The 20969-nt window shown below is 41.1% G+C and overlaps 1 protein-coding gene across 2 annotated transcripts in view; it reads left to right on the top strand.

Annotated features, from left to right (window-relative positions):
- Positions 1-18534, top strand: part of FAM53B (family with sequence similarity 53 member B) — a 120324-nt gene extending 101790 nt beyond the window's left edge. For both annotated transcript variants that reach the window (XM_067533442.1, XM_067533443.1), the window contains exon 5: positions 17034-18534. In XM_067533442.1, coding sequence (XP_067389543.1) covers positions 17034-17387 — 354 coding nt within the window. In that variant the 3' untranslated portion in view covers positions 17388-18534. The remainder of the gene's footprint in view (positions 1-17033) is intronic.
- The last annotated feature ends 2435 nt before the right edge of the window (positions 18535-20969 follow it).

The following is a 20969-nucleotide window of genomic DNA, read 5'->3' as shown; positions in this document are numbered from 1 at the left end:
CAGTTATGCACCCACCTTATAGTAGCTCCATCTATGTTGTATTTCCCTAGTTTATTTATGAGATGGTCATGTGAGACAGGATCAAAAGCCTTACTAAAGCCAAGATATACCAGATTTACTGCTTCCCCTCTATTCACAAGGTTTGTTACCCTGTCAAAGAAAGCTATCAGGTTGGTTTGACATGATTTCTTCTTGATAAATCCATGCTGACTGTTACTTATCACTTTATTATCTTCTAAGTGTTTGCCAATTGATTGCTTAATTATTTGCTCCATTATCTTTCTGGGTACTGAAGTTAAGCTGACTGGTCTGTAATTCTCCAGGTTGTCCTTATTTCCCTTTTTATAGATTGACACAATATTTGCCCATTTCCAATCCTCTGGAATCTCTCCTGTCTTCCATGACTTTTCAAAGATAATCGCTAATGGCTCAGCTATCTCCTCAGTCAGCTCCTTAAGTATTCTAGGATGTATTTCATCAGGCCCTGGTGACTTGAAGACATCTAACTTGTCTAAGTAATTTTAACTTGTTCTTTCTCTATTTTAGCCTCAGATCCTACCTCATTTTCACTGGCATTCACTATGTTAGACGTCATCCAACCGCTACTAATCCTTTTGGTGGAAACTAAATGAAAAAGTCATTTAGCACTTCTGACATTTCCACCTTTTGTCCCCTCCGCCCCAAGTGAATAATGGGCCTACCCTGGTCTTGCTCTTCCTCTTGCTTCTAATGTAGTTGTAATTCTAATAGCTAAAGACTATTTTAATATGTACAATAGGGCAGAGATAACAGACTGCCTAATAATACAAGCTTAATATAAAATTTAACTTAGGTCTTGGAAGCCATTTCCTGGGTTTTGTAAAAGAAAACAATCTCAGTAGTTATTCTGTGCCCTGGGATTTGGCACGGTGCACAGCAGTCCTTCTTCTTTTAAAAAAACTTTATTTATTTAGGAAGTTTGAACAGTTTTACAAATCCTTGCCATGTAAATATCAGGGACAAAACAATAATCATTACAAGAGTGAGTGTTTGTTTAGAGAAACATACAGTCATCTCATCAGACCTCTCTGTTTAACAGCGTGCTGCCATATTACAGAGAGAACAGCTTTACGCTATCCATGAATGCTGTTTCTGGTGATTTTATAAATTAAGTGAAATCTCTGCTTACCCATATTTAACAAACTCCTTCACCTTTTAAGGCCTGCACAGACTGAACCATCATTATGCAGCTAAATTCTGCAACACAGCCAACATTAGCAAAAACCTCTGTGCAAGCGCACTGTGCATATCTACAAAGAGTTTCCAAAAGGTCATAACTCTGTGAAATCAATAAAAAAAAAATCACCCAAATTCTCCAGGTATATTTCTCCTCAATGAGAGCTATTCCCATGCCAAATTTCAGCTTTCTACTCCCAGTCATTTCCGATGGAGGTCTCTTCAAGCCGAGATTGTTTTTTTTATTCTCTCTATACTAAAATATTGCTGAAACATTTTTGCTCAAACTTTCAGAAACACACACAAAAATCACTTACAGGCTATGAAACCAAACCTCAAATATAGTGGCCTGAAATTGAAAGTTTGAGAAAATGATGATTGACTGAAAAGGGGGGTTAGATTGAAAACTGATAGAACTTGAATATTAGCATAACTTAAAACTAATGTTTTGATCTGAACCATCTGCCTGCATCTCTTTCCCTTTAATAACACGAGTAAGACATTTGAATGAAATAAATGCCACATGGGATGTCTCAATATGATATAACTGAACAAAGTAGCAGAATCCTGGATTGGGGATAAAGGTATTTTATGGTAACTCAGGCGGATAAAGAAAGAAATCTGTGCACTGGAGAGCAATTTAAAGACAAGCAGGGCACAGAAATCCCCCCAAGAAATGACATGTTACACTGAAGATTATTGCAAATGCTTGACTAGCAACTGAAATGCTAAAGAAAAGGCCGATGGAGTTGTTCCATCACAGCAAGATTTCTGTGCAGCATGAGAAGGCGGAATACTTTCCACCCACAGGTCAGTTCTCAGTTTCCTTCTCACAGATAGTTATTTTCAGCCCTATGAAGGAACTGTAGCACAGTGTGTTAATGGGAGGTGTTGACAGCTTAGTAGGTAGGATTGGTATTGTCGACAGCTTGTAGCATTACACCTTTAACAAGAAAATTGTAGCAATAACCTAGCTGGGGGGAAAAGTGTTTGTGCAAAACCCATTCCAAGTGTTTCACCTTGGAGATTATAGTTCTGTTAATATTTATTCTAGCATATTTACTTGGGGATTCCTTATTTGAGGGAGACATTTTTAGAATTTCATTGGAGGAAAAAGATTACGTTTTACCTTTCATTGGGGCAGTGGGGAGTTTTACGAAGAAACATTTATGGTGAATATCTTTAACTTTCTCAGTGTTTAGATTGCCAGTGTTCCACTTTTATTTTTAATATATACCTCTGTCTGTTGGATACAAAAACAGTGGCTGGAGAGAGTTTTAAGTACCTGGTTCAAAGCCCATTAAGTCAATGGAAAGATTCCCATTGACTCCAGTCAGTTTTGAATCCAGCCCTAAGATAGTGAGCTGTCACAGAAGAGCTATTGCATTGTAAAGTTGTCTCAGGACAACTAGTGAGTGTTAGATTTGTACATCTTGAAAACTATTTAAAACTTAATGAAAAGGTTGACTCGTTGCACTGTGAAGGTAGAAGCTGTGAAATCCAGCCAGCCCCTATGTGTTGTATGCAAGGTGGTCATGGAAATGTTATTTTCCTAAGAATTCAGGCCAAACATTTCAGGCACTAAGATAAGTCAGTAGGAGCTGCACATGTTCAGCACCTTTGAAAATCAGGTCACTTTTATGTATGTTCCTACACCTAAATTTGGGTGACTAAGTTCGGGCACCCAAGTTTGAAAATTTTGGCCACAGGACCCAGGTGTATAATCCTTGCATGTCGAAAATGCCCACTGAAGTCAATGGTCCCAGCTACACTATAATATAGTCCTGCTGAAGCACCCAGTTGCAGACGGGAATCTAATCTTGCAAACCCTGTGGTACATGAGGAACTTTATACAGATGGTGTAGTCCCATTGATGCCAGCGGTATTACTCACAGGCCGCATACAAAGCATGTTGAAGTCAACTGGAAGACTCCTATTGACTTCAGTAGGCTTTGGCCCCATGGGTGTAAAGTTACTCACATGAGTTAGTGTTTGCAGAATCAATGTGTTGTGTCAAATGTTTTAAGAAACATTAGCAGTCCTGATTCCTTGTTTAATGGTAAATCTGTTTGTCCCCCTGAGGTCAGGAAGAGGTACTACATGCTACAGAACCAAAAATACAAGCAATAACTCATTTTTCTGTTATATTAACCCCTGATCCCAAATGCCGTGCTTATCTGTTATGAGCATTTTACAATCATACATATAGGTGATACACTCTTATGTGAAACCAAGTGAAAACAAACCCCAAGAGTCAATTTCTACTGTCAATAACATAGGGCCAGCTCCCACTGAAGTCAATATGGACTCACCCATGAAAGTGACAGCAGAATTTAGCTGCAGGAAAACAATTTAATAATTCACAAAAAAGGAATAGCTCTATAAGTTAACAAAATGGATTAAATGACTGGAGAAAAGTGTAGATTCTATAACAGGGCTGCTATACATTAAATAGAAAACACCATGCCAGAAGAACATTCCAAGTCTTGTTCAAACAGACTGAATCAAAGAAGTGCAAAGATAAGTCCAGCACAACTTGCCCTGGCATGTCTAGGCCTGTTTGGGTAATGCAGAACATGTATAAGTGTGTGCATCGTAAAATCAAGCAATGCTCTCGGAGCTGTGTAATACTGATTAACCAAAGGGTGGATTAAAGATAGAGGGATGGTGATTAGGGAATATAAGGATTGCCCTGAAGTGCAAACAGACCCATGGAATTCTGATCCATAAATTTAGATTAATTAAAACCTAGATGAAAAATGCCAGTGAAAATACAAAATTAGGGCCGTTAGATAATGAAGTGTGCCCTGTGATGTGCAGATAAACATTGCATGTTGTTATTCTCCTCAGATATGTGGATCACATTGCTGCGTATTTGGAGTTTCTCAGACATTTAGCCGAGAGTGCTTCTGAGATCATCTCTCTTACTTGAATTATTCTGTGCTTCAGGCTTCCCACCAGGATGTCCCTTGGGGGCACAAGAGTATTCTGCAATAAGCAGAATACAGAGCAAATGGGCACCCGTGGACCTGAGCAAACCCTGTGTAGGGCAATACTCACAGGCAAGTTGACGAGATCAGAATAGGCTTTGAAATCAAATAAAGTATCATTTCCCTTTAGCATATATTGGACTCGTTGGTCTCTGCACCGTGCCTAGTTTCACAGGACTGGACTGGCACTGAATACAGTGCAAGTCAAACAAGAATGTGCGTGCTGTATTTAAGCATTTACAGCGGTCATGCAAGAGGTCTTGGCCAGTGCTAAAGGACTAGCCCTGAGCGTGGTCTGGCTTGCAAGGACAGAGCTTGGCAGCCCTGGAGCTGCCTCAGGTTAGTCGTGCAGCTTTGCGTTTTTCTGGCTGTTCCCCGGCAGTTTGACTTTTTGGAGATGTCAGCGGCTCCTTAGCTCCAAAGCGAGAAGAAGAAGATTGAGAAGTTTTGCATTTTTAGCCTTTTCTTACGTTTATTTAATTTTAGGGCAATTTTGTTTGTTTAGCAACTTCTGACTTCCCACCCACGTATGTAGATTTATTAGCACTCTCGCTTTGGGCCCCTAAGTTTTCATATTTTTTGGAAGGGGTAACTGAGGATAAATTGGATGACTTAAGAGATTAGAAATGAACTGTCGAGCCAGGTACTGATTCAGATTCAGCCTACCGATCTGGTGACTGACTGTTATTACCACCTGAGGGCAGTCCACTGGGGAATATGAAACCAATTTGGTGAAAACAATGGTCCCAGCTACCCACTAGTACCCACTAATAATTATCTCACTGAAGCACCAAGTTACAGCATGGATGTGCTGTGAGAAACTCAGTCTTGTTCAAAGTGGATGAGTGTCTACATTACAAAATCAGTCAGCATGCTAGGTGCTATATGGCAACTTTGTGAAAGAGGCCACGGGCTGAGTGGGCATGGAGAACGAACTACTACTAGTGAGGTGTTGTGGGGAAGCTTGCACTGCCTCTGTCGATGCTGTATCTGTCTAGCGGATATAAATGGAGGACTTTCCAGAGTTGCCAGTTCAGCACTTTTCACAAGCACTAAATTCATCCAATAAATGAACCAAAATATATATATATATATATTCCTGATGAATTTAGAACAGATGCTGCATTGAATATAGCATCTGATTCACATCTGCTCACCAGGCAGCTAAGACATCATACAGCAGGTGAAAATGTGGGCTTCATCATCACAAAAATATTGCAGATTGTTGCTCAAAAAGCTTTTTCCATGCTTCCGTATATACAATAACCTAACTAGTGCCTTAAAGGTTCCTATCAAAGTACAGTTATTCCATTACATACTCAAAGTGATTATGAACAAGTACTTTTCTTCTAGAGCATGAAGAGGAGTGAAACTTTTGGTTTATATATATTACATAATTTATATCTATATAGATCTAGATCAGTGGTTCTTAACCTTTCCAAACTACTGTACCCCTGAAGCCTGAGTCCCACCCCCATGGGGCTGAGGCATGTAACTTAGTTTCATGGCGCCCCTGTGCCTCCAGGCAATTGCCTTTCTTGCCACCCCCAATACCAGCTCTGCACTTGCGACCCCTCTAAACCCCCAGGTTGAGAAACACTGATCTAGATAGCTTTAGAGATATATTACATAGTTTGGAGAGTGAAAATCATAGTGGAAGAGGTCCTGTTTGTTTGATTTCACTGTTCATGTGTACACACACAAGTTTAATTCTGTATCATCTGCCCCACCTTTAAAGTTTGATGTTCTCTGTCTGAAAAGGGAGGAAAGTCCCTTTAGTCCGATTTGGAAGTAGATGTCATAGCCGTCTCAAAATAAACGAGGTGTTTTCCACGGTGTTTTCCTCCATTTCTGTAAGGGTATCTAATAACTGTATTAAATAGAGCCCACAGGCTGCCCTAACTTATGCTGGGAGACCCCCTTGCACTTAGCAGCCTCTCAATCAGGTGGGCACAAATTTGTGCTTTATGCTGTTCCCTGACAGGCACTGTGTGACCCTGATCCAAAGCCCGTTAAAGTCAGTGGAAATGTTTCCACCAATTTCAATGGGCTCTGGATCAGGCCTTAAATTCCTTGGCAGTAACTAAAGATGTGGCCCAATCTGACCCTGCAATTCATGCCTAATTCAAATCAGAGCTTCTATCTGAGGAGATATTTATGAATCGGTTTTGGGGGCTTTTTTCCCTTGTTTCACCAGCTGTGCTCCTTACACAAGCATATTTCGCGGGCAGCTTTGCATGTGCGAAGTGTACAGTACAAGTGCATATCTACAGCTGGGTGACTTTGGAAGGGTGCATTTACTTTTGTTATAAGAAGAATGCTATTCATGCCAAAAGACCAGAAAGGGAGGTTTTTGACTGAGTCTACAATGCAGGCAAGACAAAAAAAATGTTTGTTTTGAAATTGTGCAAGAGTGAAAAGTTCGTTTGAGGACAAGGTGGTCATTAATTCTAGAATGCAGAGGCTACTATCTCCTTCAGGCACGAAGAAGTGAAAGTTGGAATTTAGTAAAATAAGCCACTTCATTTGCAATACTGTTCGCAAACTTAATACCCATGATCTGTTACCAGATAACTAGAATATCACAGATCCTACCAAAGTTTATGACATGAAGATTAGCAAGGCTTCTGTTCCTGTTAAAATGGACAGCTGCAACAACCTCAGAATACCAGCCAAATGAATTGTCATAGTGCCATCTTTTCCTAATTTTATGCTCAGACCAATGCAACGTGTGAAAACTTGCTTTCTAAATCAAGTGCTGGCAAATCAACTTTACCAACAGTGTCTCTGTTATAAAACTGCATGTAGTTCCAAAGTAGCAATGCTCTTCCTTCATTAGGCACGACAACAGAATATGCAGCGACTTGAGATCATCATCATCTTCCACTATTTTATTTAATGTTTTAGGTCTCAGTAGACTTTATATCAGAGGTTGAATTGCAGGATATACAAATCTAATTGTGGCTGTTATAGGATAATAAGAAAATGACTCTCTGCAGATGCAGGCCCAGAGCCAGAAAAGGTATTTAGGCCCCTAACTCTCATTGAAATCAAGAGAAGGCCTCTCAGGAACACTTCCAAATCCCACTTTCAATGCTGTGGATCACTTCTCCTTCCATTCACCATTACATGGACCACCTCCCCATTTCTTTAAAATTGTGTGGACACCTCCCTCCCATTCATGATGCCATAGCATCCCTGTAGCAACTGCAGCATTTGTTTACCTGGCCAATTAATAGCAGGACATTATTAGATTTATTTTAGCTGGTGTTTTAATATGAGTTGACAGGTGGAGGAGACTTAGCACCGTTGGGAACAGTTTCAAAAGTGCCTAAGTGACTTAGGAGAAGAGCGGAGTGAGATTTTTTTGGCTGAAACGTTTTTTGCTGATGGGTGAAAAATGCAGAATCAGCATCATCAAACTGTTTTGCAAATTCAGATCAGTGATGTGCTATAAAAAAAATACATTTTGAAAAAGCCAGAATGTTTGGCTTGGCATTTTGGAAATGAACCATTTCAGTTTTTCAGTGCACAGCGACTTCGTTTCAAAATCTTTTTTTTCACATTTATTAAAACAACTTTAAAACGTTAAATGCTCAAAAACTAAACAAAATGTGTCATTTGGGTCAAACCCAAAATGATTTTTCTCCAACTTTTCAGTTCTGTGATGTTCTGGGTTCAAACTGAAACCGATTTTTGCCCCAATTTTTTCGAAATTGCCAGTGAACTGACAAATCTGTTCTTCCCACAACTCTGCTTAGGAGCCTAAATCCCATTTTACATTTAAGAGTCTAAGTCCTATTGGCTTTCAATGAAACTTAGGCTTCTAAGTGCCTACGTCACTTTTCAAAAATAGGGCGTAAGTTCCTAAGTCACTTAGATGCTCAGAAAATTTGGCCTTCCATGGCTGACCGACCCTCCCTAAGTATGAAGCCTGGTGGCCAAAGCAGGGCTAGGAAAAGTCCGGAGGCATCGTCAAGTGTGCGCAGGTAGCAGGTCAGTCAGTATCAGAGGCAGGCCAGGGCAGTGGTCAGAGTTTTTACAGGAGTCAGCAGCCCAGGAGCTGCAATCCAAGAGGCCAGATCAGTGGGTTAGGTGAGGCAGTAAGGCAAAGTCAGGCCATGCAGCAGGGCAATGTCAGGTGAGACAGGAGGGTAATGTTACACAAGGTAGCGAGGCAAGGCAACAAACCAAAAGGCAATGGCCTGTTGCTCCGACAGCTTCATCTTCCTGTTGGGGTCCTTATAGAGGCCAGGTATCCAATGAGAATGCTCTCTGTCTTGCCAATCAGGGGCTTGGGGCGTGGCTGCAGTGAGACCACAGCCTTGAGCTCTCAGACTGTTGGTCAGGAGCAGTGACCGCGTGTTTTGTCGTGGTGCCTCGTCTAGGAGTGCCTGCTAGGGACCTGAAGGATTGGGGTGCACGAGTAGGGTCCTGCCATCAGACCACAAGCAAATGCTCCACCTGTGGTCATGCACCACATTTGGAGAACCTCTTATTGAAACCATGCTGCATTCAGTTCCCCAAGACAGCAAATACAAGACAGGCTGCATTTAAGAATATTGAAACCTCTTTGGCACTGGGAATCTTGTGTGTGTTTTACATAGACCCAGGCTGAGAATATTCCCATCAACAAATGACAGATGAAAGCCATTGCAAAGGAAATAGAGTCTGCATAACTCATTGCAAGAGCACTACGCTCAGCATGCTGGTATACTTCAGCCCTCCTGCAGCTTCCTAAGGAGGAACTGAGAAGTCTCCTGCATTTTCAGACAGGAAAATGCACTTTCGCAAACCAGTTAGAAAGCCCGGCCATTCATATGTGCCATCCACCACTTTCTAAAGCATAGTCCTTGGGGCAGGATTGTCTCTGCCGTGTGTCTTGTGCAACACAACGCACATATTCTGAATCTTGACAAATGATCATTAATATTAATAATAAAGAATGCCTATCAGCGCCTTGGTTTACAGCTTCAGCAGGTTTTGAGGGAGGGTTGTTTTTGGCCAGCCTCTAGTTATTGAGAAGGTTCATAAAACATCCAGGCAGCTAGTCCTTTATGTCGACTAATGCCTAGTCTTCTATATGGACTAGTGCCTTTTGATACTTTGAGTGGTTTTATTTTAAAGAAAAGAACAATTTCCATTTGAAATGCAGCCACTGAACTTATACACTGGTTACTATTTTTCACAAACAAGCTTCCAAAGAAATTGACTCGGATATGGCTCAATATGCTACAATGCACAAGCACCAAGAGGGATAAAGATACTATCAGATCAGTTCACTGTTTTCTGCCCCCTCTTAGAAAAGACCGTTCCTGGCTGAATGTCTACGCCCCTGTAACATTTCTTATTTCATTTGCCTAGTTGACACATGCCTACAGGCAAGTTCAGACCTGATGTAAGCACGTGTGTGAGGGGGTTTATAGAGCCTCCACAGACTAGGGGAGTGAAGGAGCCCATACTGCAGGGCATGCTCTGACAGTCGAGCAGGGAAAGAGAATGAAGGAGAGGCTGTTTGAAGGGAGGAAGCTAATTTGCAGCTTCTGGGGACAAAGCAATTGCTGGTAGAGGGTCTAGTAAGGCCCAACTGGGAGAGGTAGAGGACTGCCCCTTTTCCCTCCTGCACACCCTGCTGATGGAGAATAACTGGAGACTAGGAAAAGAGCTGGACTGACTGAGCTGCTGGGACTGATTGGGAACTCCCACAGGGTGGGAAGCAGGCTATGACCAAACCCCAACAGAAGAAAATGCAGAAAGTTAGGAAGCAGCCCAAGGGAGGCTAGTCAGGTGCACCAGGAAGAGGTGACCAAGACATTCCTACCCTCTGCCCATTGGGCCCCGAGCCAGGACCCAGTGTAGAGAGAAGGCCTGGGTCTCCATTTGTCCAGGAGAACTCTGGGGTACTGGGGAATTGATGGACCATGGCCTGCTTGCTGCTGGCACCAGAGTGAAACCTGCTATGGGATGAAAGGACAGTCAAGTCATTGTCTGGCCATTAGGCCTGCTGGCCCCTGAGTGAAACCTGTTACAAGGTGCAACTCCATTTAACTTACTGGAGCTACTCTGGATTTATAGCAGCGTATATGAGATCAGACTTTGGCTCTGCATGCCTTGAGTTAGAATTGCAGGGACTCCTAGTTCAGTGGAAGACTGAGTCACAACAACTTATATATAACATCTGTGCATTTGTTTGCAATGACTTGTTTTATTATGATGCTTTGTTTAACATAATGCTCAGGGATGTAGATTAAAGCATTTCAGGAGATGATCAATTTGTATAAATTTAGTGCCAGGGCCTTGGACTTCGGTTTTTTAAAAGATAATTGGAATGTAAAGTAGCTGAGACACTGACACCAGATTACTCAATAGATATTTGGGGGCTGAAGCCACTCTCATTGAGACAACCTTTTCTCCTTTTTATCTCTGCTACCACTGGCTAATATATATATATATATATATAAAATCTTGTAATGGCCAGTATGAAAAATCAAGCCACCTCATCTTTTAATCTCAGGGATCTCATGACCTGCTACCCCATTGCATTCCAAATATGCAACAGATTTATTCTATATGCAAGTCCCATGTAAACAAATGAGAGTTTGTGGGGCTCAGAGAGTTTGAATCTAATGGGTTGTTTGTTTGTAATGTATTTATCTGCTTCAGCTTCTAGTCCTTTCAGAGGTGTGTGTCAGATGATCATCTTCATTCAGAACAGATAAATGCGCCCACTGAAGAAAGTAATAAATTAATATTCTAAAAACTTAAACCTGAACATTGGTGGCTACATAGCAGGCCACTTGACCCATGGAAAAAAAACATTTTTGCTGAAAAGGTCTACACATCTGGTTTTCATTAGAACCTTCCTCCTTTGGGGGTTGTGTGTTTCTGTGATGCAAAAGCAAGAGATAGGCATATGGAAAAGAGAGAGAACAAGTCACAGGAGATAATTTACACAAAGAGAGAGCATATGTAGCCTTTGCCCTGTGGTTTTACGTAACACTCACTCAAAATGGGATGCAAAACATTTGTAGTGGCTGTGGTAGGCCTTTGGTTATAGAGTAACTGAGGTAAGTAGCAATAAACTTGCTTCAGAGTAGTCGAAGTAGCTGTAGCTTCTAGCATATTCTTTGATTGTTGCATTAAAAGCAGAGTCTTACTGTAGATCCCTATAAAAATGTAGATTTTGTTATCTATTTCCTTATAGAGATGTACAGTAGGGCACATTTATTAGCTCTCGATATCCAGAGTAATTCATGTGCTGCTGAGGGTGGAGGTGGGTGAAATAAGCAAAGTCCTCCCCTAGGAAACATAGCAGCTGGTACAACCTGGTGCATTCTAAAAGCAATAAAAGGGGGAAGATGCTCCTCAGCATTATTTTATGAATCGTGGATAGAAGTAATCCTGGCAGGGGAGGTTAGCAGTGTTTAGAAAAGGAGGATGGTTTCCCAAAAGGACAGGCAAGTCTCTTCCACTCAACTTTTCAAACCACTGCCTCTAGCAGTGCTCAAGTAGTGTGTGCACACCACATTTCCAGAACACGTCATAAAAAAACTAGATGTGGCCATGTAAAATGGCTGTGTGGTCTTTGGTGTCCTCTTTCGGAAAGTTTGTTTATGGCATGGTTTATATAGGAGTTGATTCCTCTCCCTGGGTGCAATGAGTTTACATCCTGTAGTGTATAGGAAACAGCCCATATATTACATTCATACATGCATGCAAGAGGGTCATCTATGCCAGTCAGTACCGCTAAGACCGTAAGAACATAAGAATGGCCATACTGGGTCAGGCCAATGGTCCACCTAGCCCAGTATCCTGTTTTCTGACAGTGGCCAGTGCCAGATGCTTCCGAGGGAATGAACGGAACAGGGCAATTGTGGAGTGATCCATCCCCTTTCATTCATTTCCAGATTCAGGAAGTCAGAGGTTTAGGGATACCAGAGCATGGGGTTGCCTCCCTGACCATCTTGGCTAATCCTCCATGAATTTATCTAATTCTTTTTTGAACCCAGTTATAGTTTTAACCCTCACAACATCTCTTGGCAACAAGTTCCCACAGGTTGACTGTGCATTGTGTGAAGAAGTATTTACTTGTGTTAGTTTTAAACCTACTGCTCATTCATTTCATTGGGTGACCTCTGATTCTTGTGTTATGTGAAGGGGTAAATAACTCTTCCTTTTCAATATTCCTAATTTTATAGACCCCTATCATATCCCCCTTAGTCATCTCTTTTCTAAGATGGACAGTTCCAGCCTTTTTAATCTCTCCTCATATGGAAGCTGTTTTATACCCTTAATAATGTTTGTTGCCCTTCTCTGTATTGTTTCCAATTCTAATATATCTTTTTTGAGATGGGGTGATCAGAACTGCACGCAGTATTCAACATCAGGATGTGCCATGGATTTATATAGTGGCATTATAATATTTTCTTATCTATCACTTTCTTAATGGTTCCTAATATTCTTGGCTTTTTTGACTTCCACTGCACATTGAGCAGCAGTTTTCAGAGAACTATCCACTATGTCTCCAAGATCTCTTTCTTGAGTGGTAACAGCTAATTTAGAACCCATCATTTTGTATGTATAGTTGGGATTATGTTTTCCAAAATGCATTACTTTGCACTTATTAACATTGAATTTCATCTGCCAGTTGTTGCCAAGTTATCCAGTTTAGTGAGATCCTTTAGTAACACTTTGCAGTTAGTTTTGGATTTAACTGTTTTAAGTAATTTAGTATAATCTGCAAATGTTGCCACCTCGCTATTTATTCTCCTTTTTCCCCCAGATTATTTATGAACGTGTTGACAGTACTGATCCCAATTCAGATCCTTGGGGGACCCTGCCATTTTCCACTTTCCATTGTGAAAACTGACCAATTTTTCCTATCTCCGTTCCCTATCTTTTAACTAGTTACTGATCCATAAAATGACACTCTTTCTTATTCCATGACTGCTTAGTTTGCTTAAGAGCTTTTGGTGAGGACCTTGTCACAAGCTTCTGAAAGTCCAAATACACTACATTTACTGGATTACCCTGGTCCACATGCTTGTTGATGCCCTCAAAGAATTCTAATAAATTGGTGAGGCATGATGTCTCTTTACAAAAGCCATGTTGACTCTTCCCCAAATGCTTTGTTCAGCTGTGTGTTTGATAATTCTATTCTTTGTTATAGTTTCAACCAATTTGTCTGGTACTGAAGCTAGGTTTACTGGCCTGTAATTGCCAGGATCACCTCTGGAGCCTTTCTTAAATACCGGGGTTACATTAGTCATCCTCCAATCATCTGGTACAGAGTCTGATTTAAGCAATAGGTTGCATACCAGAGCTAGTATTTCTGCAATTTCGTATTTGAGTTCCTCCAGAATTCATGGGTGAACACTACCTGGTCCTGGAGATTTATTACTGTTTAATTTATCAGTTTGTTCTAAAACTTCCTCTAATGACATCTCAATCTGGTACAGTACCTCAGATTTGCACCTAAAAAGAATGGCTTAGGTGTGGGAATTTCCCTAACATCCTTTACAGTGAAGACCAATGCACAAGAATTCATTTAGAATCTCTGGAATGGCCTTGCTTTTTCGTGTGCCCCAGTAGTACCTTGATCATCCAATGGCCCCACCGATTATTTGGGAGGCTTCCAGCTTCTGATGTACTTAAAAATTTGCTGTTAGTTTTTGTGTCTTTTACTCTTCAAATTCTTTTTTGGCCTGCCTAATTATATTTTTATACATGACTTGCCAGAGTTTATGCTCCTCTCTATTGTTCTCACTAGGATTTGACTTTCAATTTTTAAAATATATATATATTTTTGCCTCTAACTGCCTCTTTTACTCTGCTTTTAGCCATGGTGGCATTTTTTAGTTCTCTTAATATTTTTGTTTTTGGGTGGGGGGGGGGAGGGAACGGGAGGGCACCGACACCGCCCCCCTGGAAGGTTCAACACCATGCCAGTAAAGCCTGCCTCTGAGATGTGGTGAATCAGTGCATTTCCCAGGGTAATTGCTCCATTCATCCATGGGCAGCCCTTCCAACTTTCTAAATGAAGCTCAGTAAGTGAGACTGAAATCTGACCAGACCAGCTACGAACTGTGCTCTTTTACAGCTCCATATAGGTTTTGCTGTCCACAATGGTGCACCACCATCTGGAGGTGTCTCACTAATGCGATTGGACATTCTTGTGTCAAGTTCATGCTGAATATTATCATCTGACCAGCAATGTGGTTTGCGTCATACTCATACTAATATAATGGGGATTTTTGATGCCAGATTTCCAAAATACATTTGTAAACTATATTGTGATACTGAGCAAATTAGTAGCATCCATTTGTAGTGTAACAATGGTCTGTTTTGAGCGCTAATTATAACCCTAGTCTTGAAATATAATAATCACGGTTCCACATGAGGACACTTCAACATGACCTAAAGATGTTAACCAGTCTTATCTGACTATAGCTCTGATACAGCTCTCAGATATTACTGTGCAGGCGTACAGCAATACTCAGATAGAGAGCTTAGACAGGATATGGACAAACCAGATTTCTGTGAAATGAGTTAATGCTTTCATTGCAGCATCACTTGGCTGGGCTTTCATTTTGGGAGCAGTGTGCATAAACCATTTGATACCCATGCATTGCTCTAACTGGCACTGTAGATGCCAAGGATTTTTAGATTCATATGGCAAAGATGGAATTACTCGAAACTAATAATAGGCTACTTTTCAATGTTAGTAGGTGCAAGGACATTTTGTCACTCTCAGGGGAGTGATGTTATTTCCTGTAATATTTTCAGTGGTCACTTGACTTCTTAAAGTTATCTTTATGTTTTCTTAAAGTCTTTGTTTAACTCAAAAGATATTTGCTTTCATTTCTTATCAGCTGATGTTAGATTTCCACAGGTCAGTCTTTTTTGTTGCTTTTGTGAGCCCTCTATCCCTTTTGCTAAGTTTTGCAAGTTCTCATTGCCTCCGTTCATCTGTCTTTCTGGTCTCCCCTCCTCCAGTTCTCTTTGCTTCTCTTCACAAACCACTGGAAAATTCAGATCAGGGATTTCCTGTTCTATTGCAAATTGCACTGGTCCCTGGCTACTCCTTGTTGTAGTACGTGCTTTGCTTACATAGTGAACATCAGGAGAGTGGCAATTTATTTTAATTAAGATAAGTGATTAGACTTTAGTTTGTTTCTTTAAAAAAAGCAGTGTCTACCAATATGTATGCATTTGCAGTCAGCAGCATCTCCAGGGACGATAACTGTCATGTCATACATACTGCAGCTTAATGTGAGTAATTCTAAATGCCAGCAAACATCTCATCATTGTCAGTGTTTTGAAACCAATTTGATCTGACAGCATATGAGCTAAATAAAGAGTTTCAAGAAACTACAACCAACCCCAAAGCCTGTTTCATACAGAGATGAGCGATACAGAGATCTTCTTGTGTACTGAGATACAGTGCCCATCACTGTGGTATAGCCACAAAGGCCCCAATGAGAACATGCTTAAGTCTCAGACATCGATGGGTCTTAAGCACATGCTTAAAATTAAGGTTTAAAATTAATCCATATAAAATGGAGCCAATTGCAGCTGCCCTCTTCTCTACTGCAGAAGTGCAGCCTGCAGGGTTTACGTGCTTAAGGGCTTTCCTGAATCCAGGCCATAGACTTAATCAATTTGTAATGAGAAGCACGTATTTAGGAGCAATACTGTAAGTGCTCCTCTGAAAGGGAAAAGTCTCCTTGCCCAGTAGTTCTGATCCTTTTAGGCATGACATTGCAGTTATCTCAGCTTGTCCAAAATGTCCCACCAAATGGCAGTAAATTGCTTTTAAAAAAATAAATTCATTTAGTTACAACTGACTGGATCTGTGCTGATTGAGTTCTCAGATCTCAAGATCCTAAAGCAGCCAGGATGGGATGACGTATAATGTATCCAAAACTAAGTGGGTACATTTGCATCCAACAGACATTACAGAAAGTGGAAGAAATGCAAGGACTACTGCAAAGGGAAGTAACAGTAGGCCTGGAGTTCCTGCACATAAATTGTTGCTACTAAGAGTAACAAATTCTTACTGGCAGATTTTGGGAAAGACACATGTTAAGTCTTTGAGGGCTTGAGAGAGGCAAGTTGTCTGCTGGATTGGTTTGCTGATGGGATTTTTTCACAAAAGGTTTACTAAGTGTAATTATTATCTTTTGAGAGACTTGAACAGCATTCTCTGCAGTGACTCTAAAGATGAACGTTTCAATTAATCATTTTGTATGCTGTTGGAATTCACTCATAGATCTGCGAGGCCAGAAGGGAATTTTATATCATCTAGTCTGACTTCCTGGATAACACAAGACTTAGAATTCCATCCAGTTACTCCTGTATGCAGCCCAATAAGTTTGACTAAAGCATATCTTCCAGCAATGTGTCTTGTTTTGATTTGAAGACAAGAAGAGATGGCGTATCCACCACTTTGTATGGTGGCTTGGTCCAATATTAATCTCCCTCTCTGTTAAAAATCTGGGCTTTATCTCTAATATGAATTTGACTGGCTTTATCTTACAGCCACTGGTTCTTGTTATGCCTTTCTCTGCTAGTTGAAAGAGCCCTATAGTACCTGGTACTTTCTCCCCAGTGTATTCCTTATAAAATATCTGTGCCATGAAACGTCCATGTAAGGCTGGGGGGGTTGGGGAACACCAGTAAGTGCACAATAAGGATCATTTTAGCTCTGGCAGGGAGACGTCCTAGATGAAGTAGCACATTTTTGCTCTCTCTAAGCTGATACTTCGACCTCGTTTGTGCAAGCGAAATGCCACTGTTTCATTTGCCTGTTTTCTGTTCCCTGTGCAGAATCGTCAAACCTTTGACAGCCTTAGCACCACAGTGGATGACCGTGCTCAGCAGAATCAGTTCTGCCCTCGTGTCAACAGCCCCAAGTCATGGACAACATCTCCTTCCTCCTCCGATGTCATGCCAGGCAGGACACCAGCCTGCACCCCAGTGCCAGAGCCTCACTCCAACGCAGAAGAATGTAGGGTTAGCAAAGAAGACCTCTCTTGGGAGGAGTCAGACTATTGTGCCACGGAAGATGAGAGCAGTAGAAAAGAAGATGAAAAGGCTTCATGGAGGAGTAGTGGGACAGGAGGGGAGAATGTCTTTCAGCTAGATGGTGAATTAGACATTGAGCAAATAGAAAACAATTAAAGGAGAATTGTTTGTGTCAGGTTTGGGGATGTGAATTGAGACAAGTGAGTAGTAAAATCTCCTAGGTTTAATACTTGGATTATACTGTATTTAGGCATAAAAGCAAATCAATGTTCTCTTCCTATCAGCAATAGGAGACAAAAGCAGCCTTGCCAAAATTTCATCAGGTATTCTGAGCAAATTTTTTAAAAATCTTGAAATTCTACGTAACTACTGTAGTAGCCAGATAGCAGTTAGTTTGATTAAAATGGTCCATGAGGCTTTGGAAAGAAGCATTTTAGAAATCTCCAAACTGCAATTTTCCCCCCTCCATCATTAAGTCAACAGCTTTTAGTAAACTTGAAATTGCAGCTGTTGGAGTAACTGCAATGTCTTAGTGAATATCTGTTTAGATTTTTTTAAAAAGGACTGGAAAATAAAGTACTGGTTTTGATTCACAAACGAGGTACTGTCTAGTGCAGAGAGCCAGGTTGAGAGGGCTATGCTAGGCCTCACTGGGACCCCCATCAGCCTAGGCTTGCTGGGCAGCAAGATATGAGGAATGTTTCATGTTAATTGATTCATACCCCTCTTCTGGCTCCATTCTGCACCTGAGACACTAGGAGAGGGGAGATCGCAAGGGGCGGTGAATCCTTAGTTTAACCTTTCATCCTGGAGATCATAGTTCACATGAAGTCTGAGTTAGGGATTTTAGCACCGAAACCCTGCAGCCCAGACTTGGGCAAAAATCCCACAGTCATAACCATAGAACCATCCCATATTGCCTGGCCATAAGCCTTTTTAGTCCTGCAGTCATCAATAGAGTCATTAAAGGAAAAACAAAAGCATGGTGCTTGACATTTGATCATGAGAGCAGCAAAGGATTTTTATTTTCAGTTTCCTTAATTCAATGAAAGCGGCGGGTAGGGATCTCACAATAAAAACAACCCCACTGGGGCCAGATCACCAGCTGCCATAAATCATCTTTGACATCAATGGAATTATGCCTGTTTACACCAGCGGAAGATCTGGTCCATATTTCAGCATTTGGGAACTTCAGATCAGTCTGAGAGCTGTGCTGGGCATTAGCATAAGAGCAAATGCTGCTGTTCCCAAAGAACATTGCAATTACACTCAGCTCCTTTAGTGTTCTTCCTTTCAAGCCTCTCTTTTAGACCCAGTAGACGAATAGTCCAGCTTTCTATCGGGCTTGTGAAAGCATGGCTTTTAGACGAGACAGCTCCGTGTTTGGCAGGTAACGTGAGTTCTAATAGTGACTATTCTGATCTCGCTCTCACGCCAGCTTCAATCTGAGGAAGTCCATTGTAGTCAGCGGAGCGAAGCCAGTAGAAAACTGGTATACGTCCGATCAGACTCAGAGACGTAACACTAAAACAAACCAAACACAAAGCACACCTCCCAACAGCTCAGATATCTTAGCTGTCCTTGTGCAGTGCGATGAGTATACATTTATTAAAGCCTTCGTGCTTGTTGGGCACATCTTGCAGGTAACTTAGGGTGAAACTCTGACCCAGTGGCAAAAAACGCCCATTGCCTTGGCTAGGATTTCATCTTTAGTTTTGCTGAAGACTGAAGGTACTTCATTACTGAAGGAGAATCAAAGTGGGTCATCCTACTCTTTTTGAAGAACTCTTGGGAAAGCCTGTCCAAGTTTTCATAAACCAGAACCTTTTTGATTACTCCTCTGCTTCTACAGACAGCTTGCCGCTCTTTTCTCCAGTATTATTTACTTCAGGGATGTGATATTTTCTTTAAGGGTTCATTTAAAAAAAAACAAACCCCAACACTTAAATTTGGCTTGGAAATCATAATGACTGTGAGCTGACCCCCAGAACGCTGCTCCAACAAAGCAGCTGATGCAGCATTTGCCCTGTCTAAACTGCTGGACAGCTTGCCCTTATTGTGTCTGATGGTTTCCACAGCATCAGGGCAGTATAGGCTTGTTGCTGATGGTCGTCCAAGTTGTTAGGGTGCATGCAGTAGGTGCGATGAGAAATTGCTTTCTGGTCACCTAGGGTTGGGTTTAGCCTGTGATTTGCCAAACCACAGAAATAAAACATGTTCATTCAGAGAGGATTTAAACCCGTCCTGCTAACAAATGCAGATTTCCTGTGCTTTCTTTTGGCTTGTCTTACTGTGAATGCTTTGATAGAAAATGCAGTACGATTATTTGACAAAGTAAGCTCTCAAGATGTTGAAAAGTCAGGTAGCAGCACTGAAAAGCTTCCATTTTTCCTGCCCCCATTTTTAGCAACGATAAAGTGGGGAATATTAAGGTTATACAATTTATTATACCTTTTACTTTGGTAAAATAAGCTGTTCATGTGCTAACAGGTCTATGAGGAAACAATCTTTTCTTTTTTACGTGTAGAGAACAATATGCTAGATATGGAATTATAACCACATCTTCTTATGTTACTGCACTTTTTTCTGCAGTGGTTCAAGGTGTGCGTAGCATCTAGTATCACAGTGGAACCCATCCAGTTGTATAGCTTTATGAAGTGTTCAGTCAAATTGCACAGAGTGTTTTGTTTGTAACAATGTTAATTTCCACTATCTCTTTAGCTATGATGCTAGCCTACAGTGGAAGCCAAACAAGTAATAATTTTGGGGGTGATGGGAATGTTTTTATTTTTAATGTAGTGGAATTATTCAGCGCTGAGAAAACAATACTTTGTATAAGGCATTAATCAAGAAAACACACCCTATTGAAATCCTTTAGGCACATCATTCTGAAAGTGTGCATTCGGAAGTCTGTATGCCCAAGTTGTGTGTGCAGAAAGGTAATCAGACACACACTAAGCCTTGCATTCAGACGTTCACGCCTTGACACATGCACAATACTAGATGGAACACATGCACTTTTGTGTGCACAGTTTTAAAAAGACACTGACAAAATATCGGTTTTCTCACCAGCAGACTCTCTTTATACAGTGAAACCCCTGAAGGAACTGACATGAATAAGATGTGTTTCGGCAGTGCCCTCCTCATAAAGATGGAGTAGAATGCTACTCCATTCATTTAGGGATATTTGGGATGGTTGCTTATGGTGGAAGACTAATAAGAGTGGTACAGGCTTCACTAATGTTTTGTTACTGTTTTGTCGTCTGTTTTACCTTTGTTATAAGGTCTGTTATAACCACATCATACCATTTGGCTTCAGTGACTATTTTGAGTCTTCCTGTGCAAGCGAAATGATTGGTATTTCCCCTCAAATGCTATTTCCTAAACTCTCCTGGCCGTGTAATTCTAAGACATCATTAACATCCAATCAACTGCTACTTGGACTGATGGAACAGTGTGCAAACACTCCCAAATCCTTTCCTGTCAGTTCTGGCTCCTGAATGGTTACTGCCCCAACTTCTACAGCACCAAGCTTGTTCCCATTCCTTCTCCTCTGTCAAGTGGTCCCCTATCTACTGTGTAGCCAGCTGTGCAGCCCCTTCTTTCTGACCTCTAAAGCTCCATAGAGGTCAATAGTCCTAAGCCTGACAGCTCACAGATGCAGTGGTTTACAGATGCAGTGCATTGATCCGTCACCACAATGCTTCTAGAGAATGTATATCTCTTCAATACTTGCTA

The sequence above is a fragment of the Emydura macquarii genome, unplaced genomic scaffold (assembly GCF_026122565.2).
Source record: "Emydura macquarii macquarii isolate MOO-44397 ecotype Brisbane River unplaced genomic scaffold, CSIRO-AGI_Emac_v2 contig_3343, whole genome shotgun sequence".
Classification (NCBI taxonomy): Eukaryota; Metazoa; Chordata; order Testudines; family Chelidae; genus Emydura; species Emydura macquarii.
This window is presented reverse-complemented; position numbering and strand designations above follow the sequence as displayed.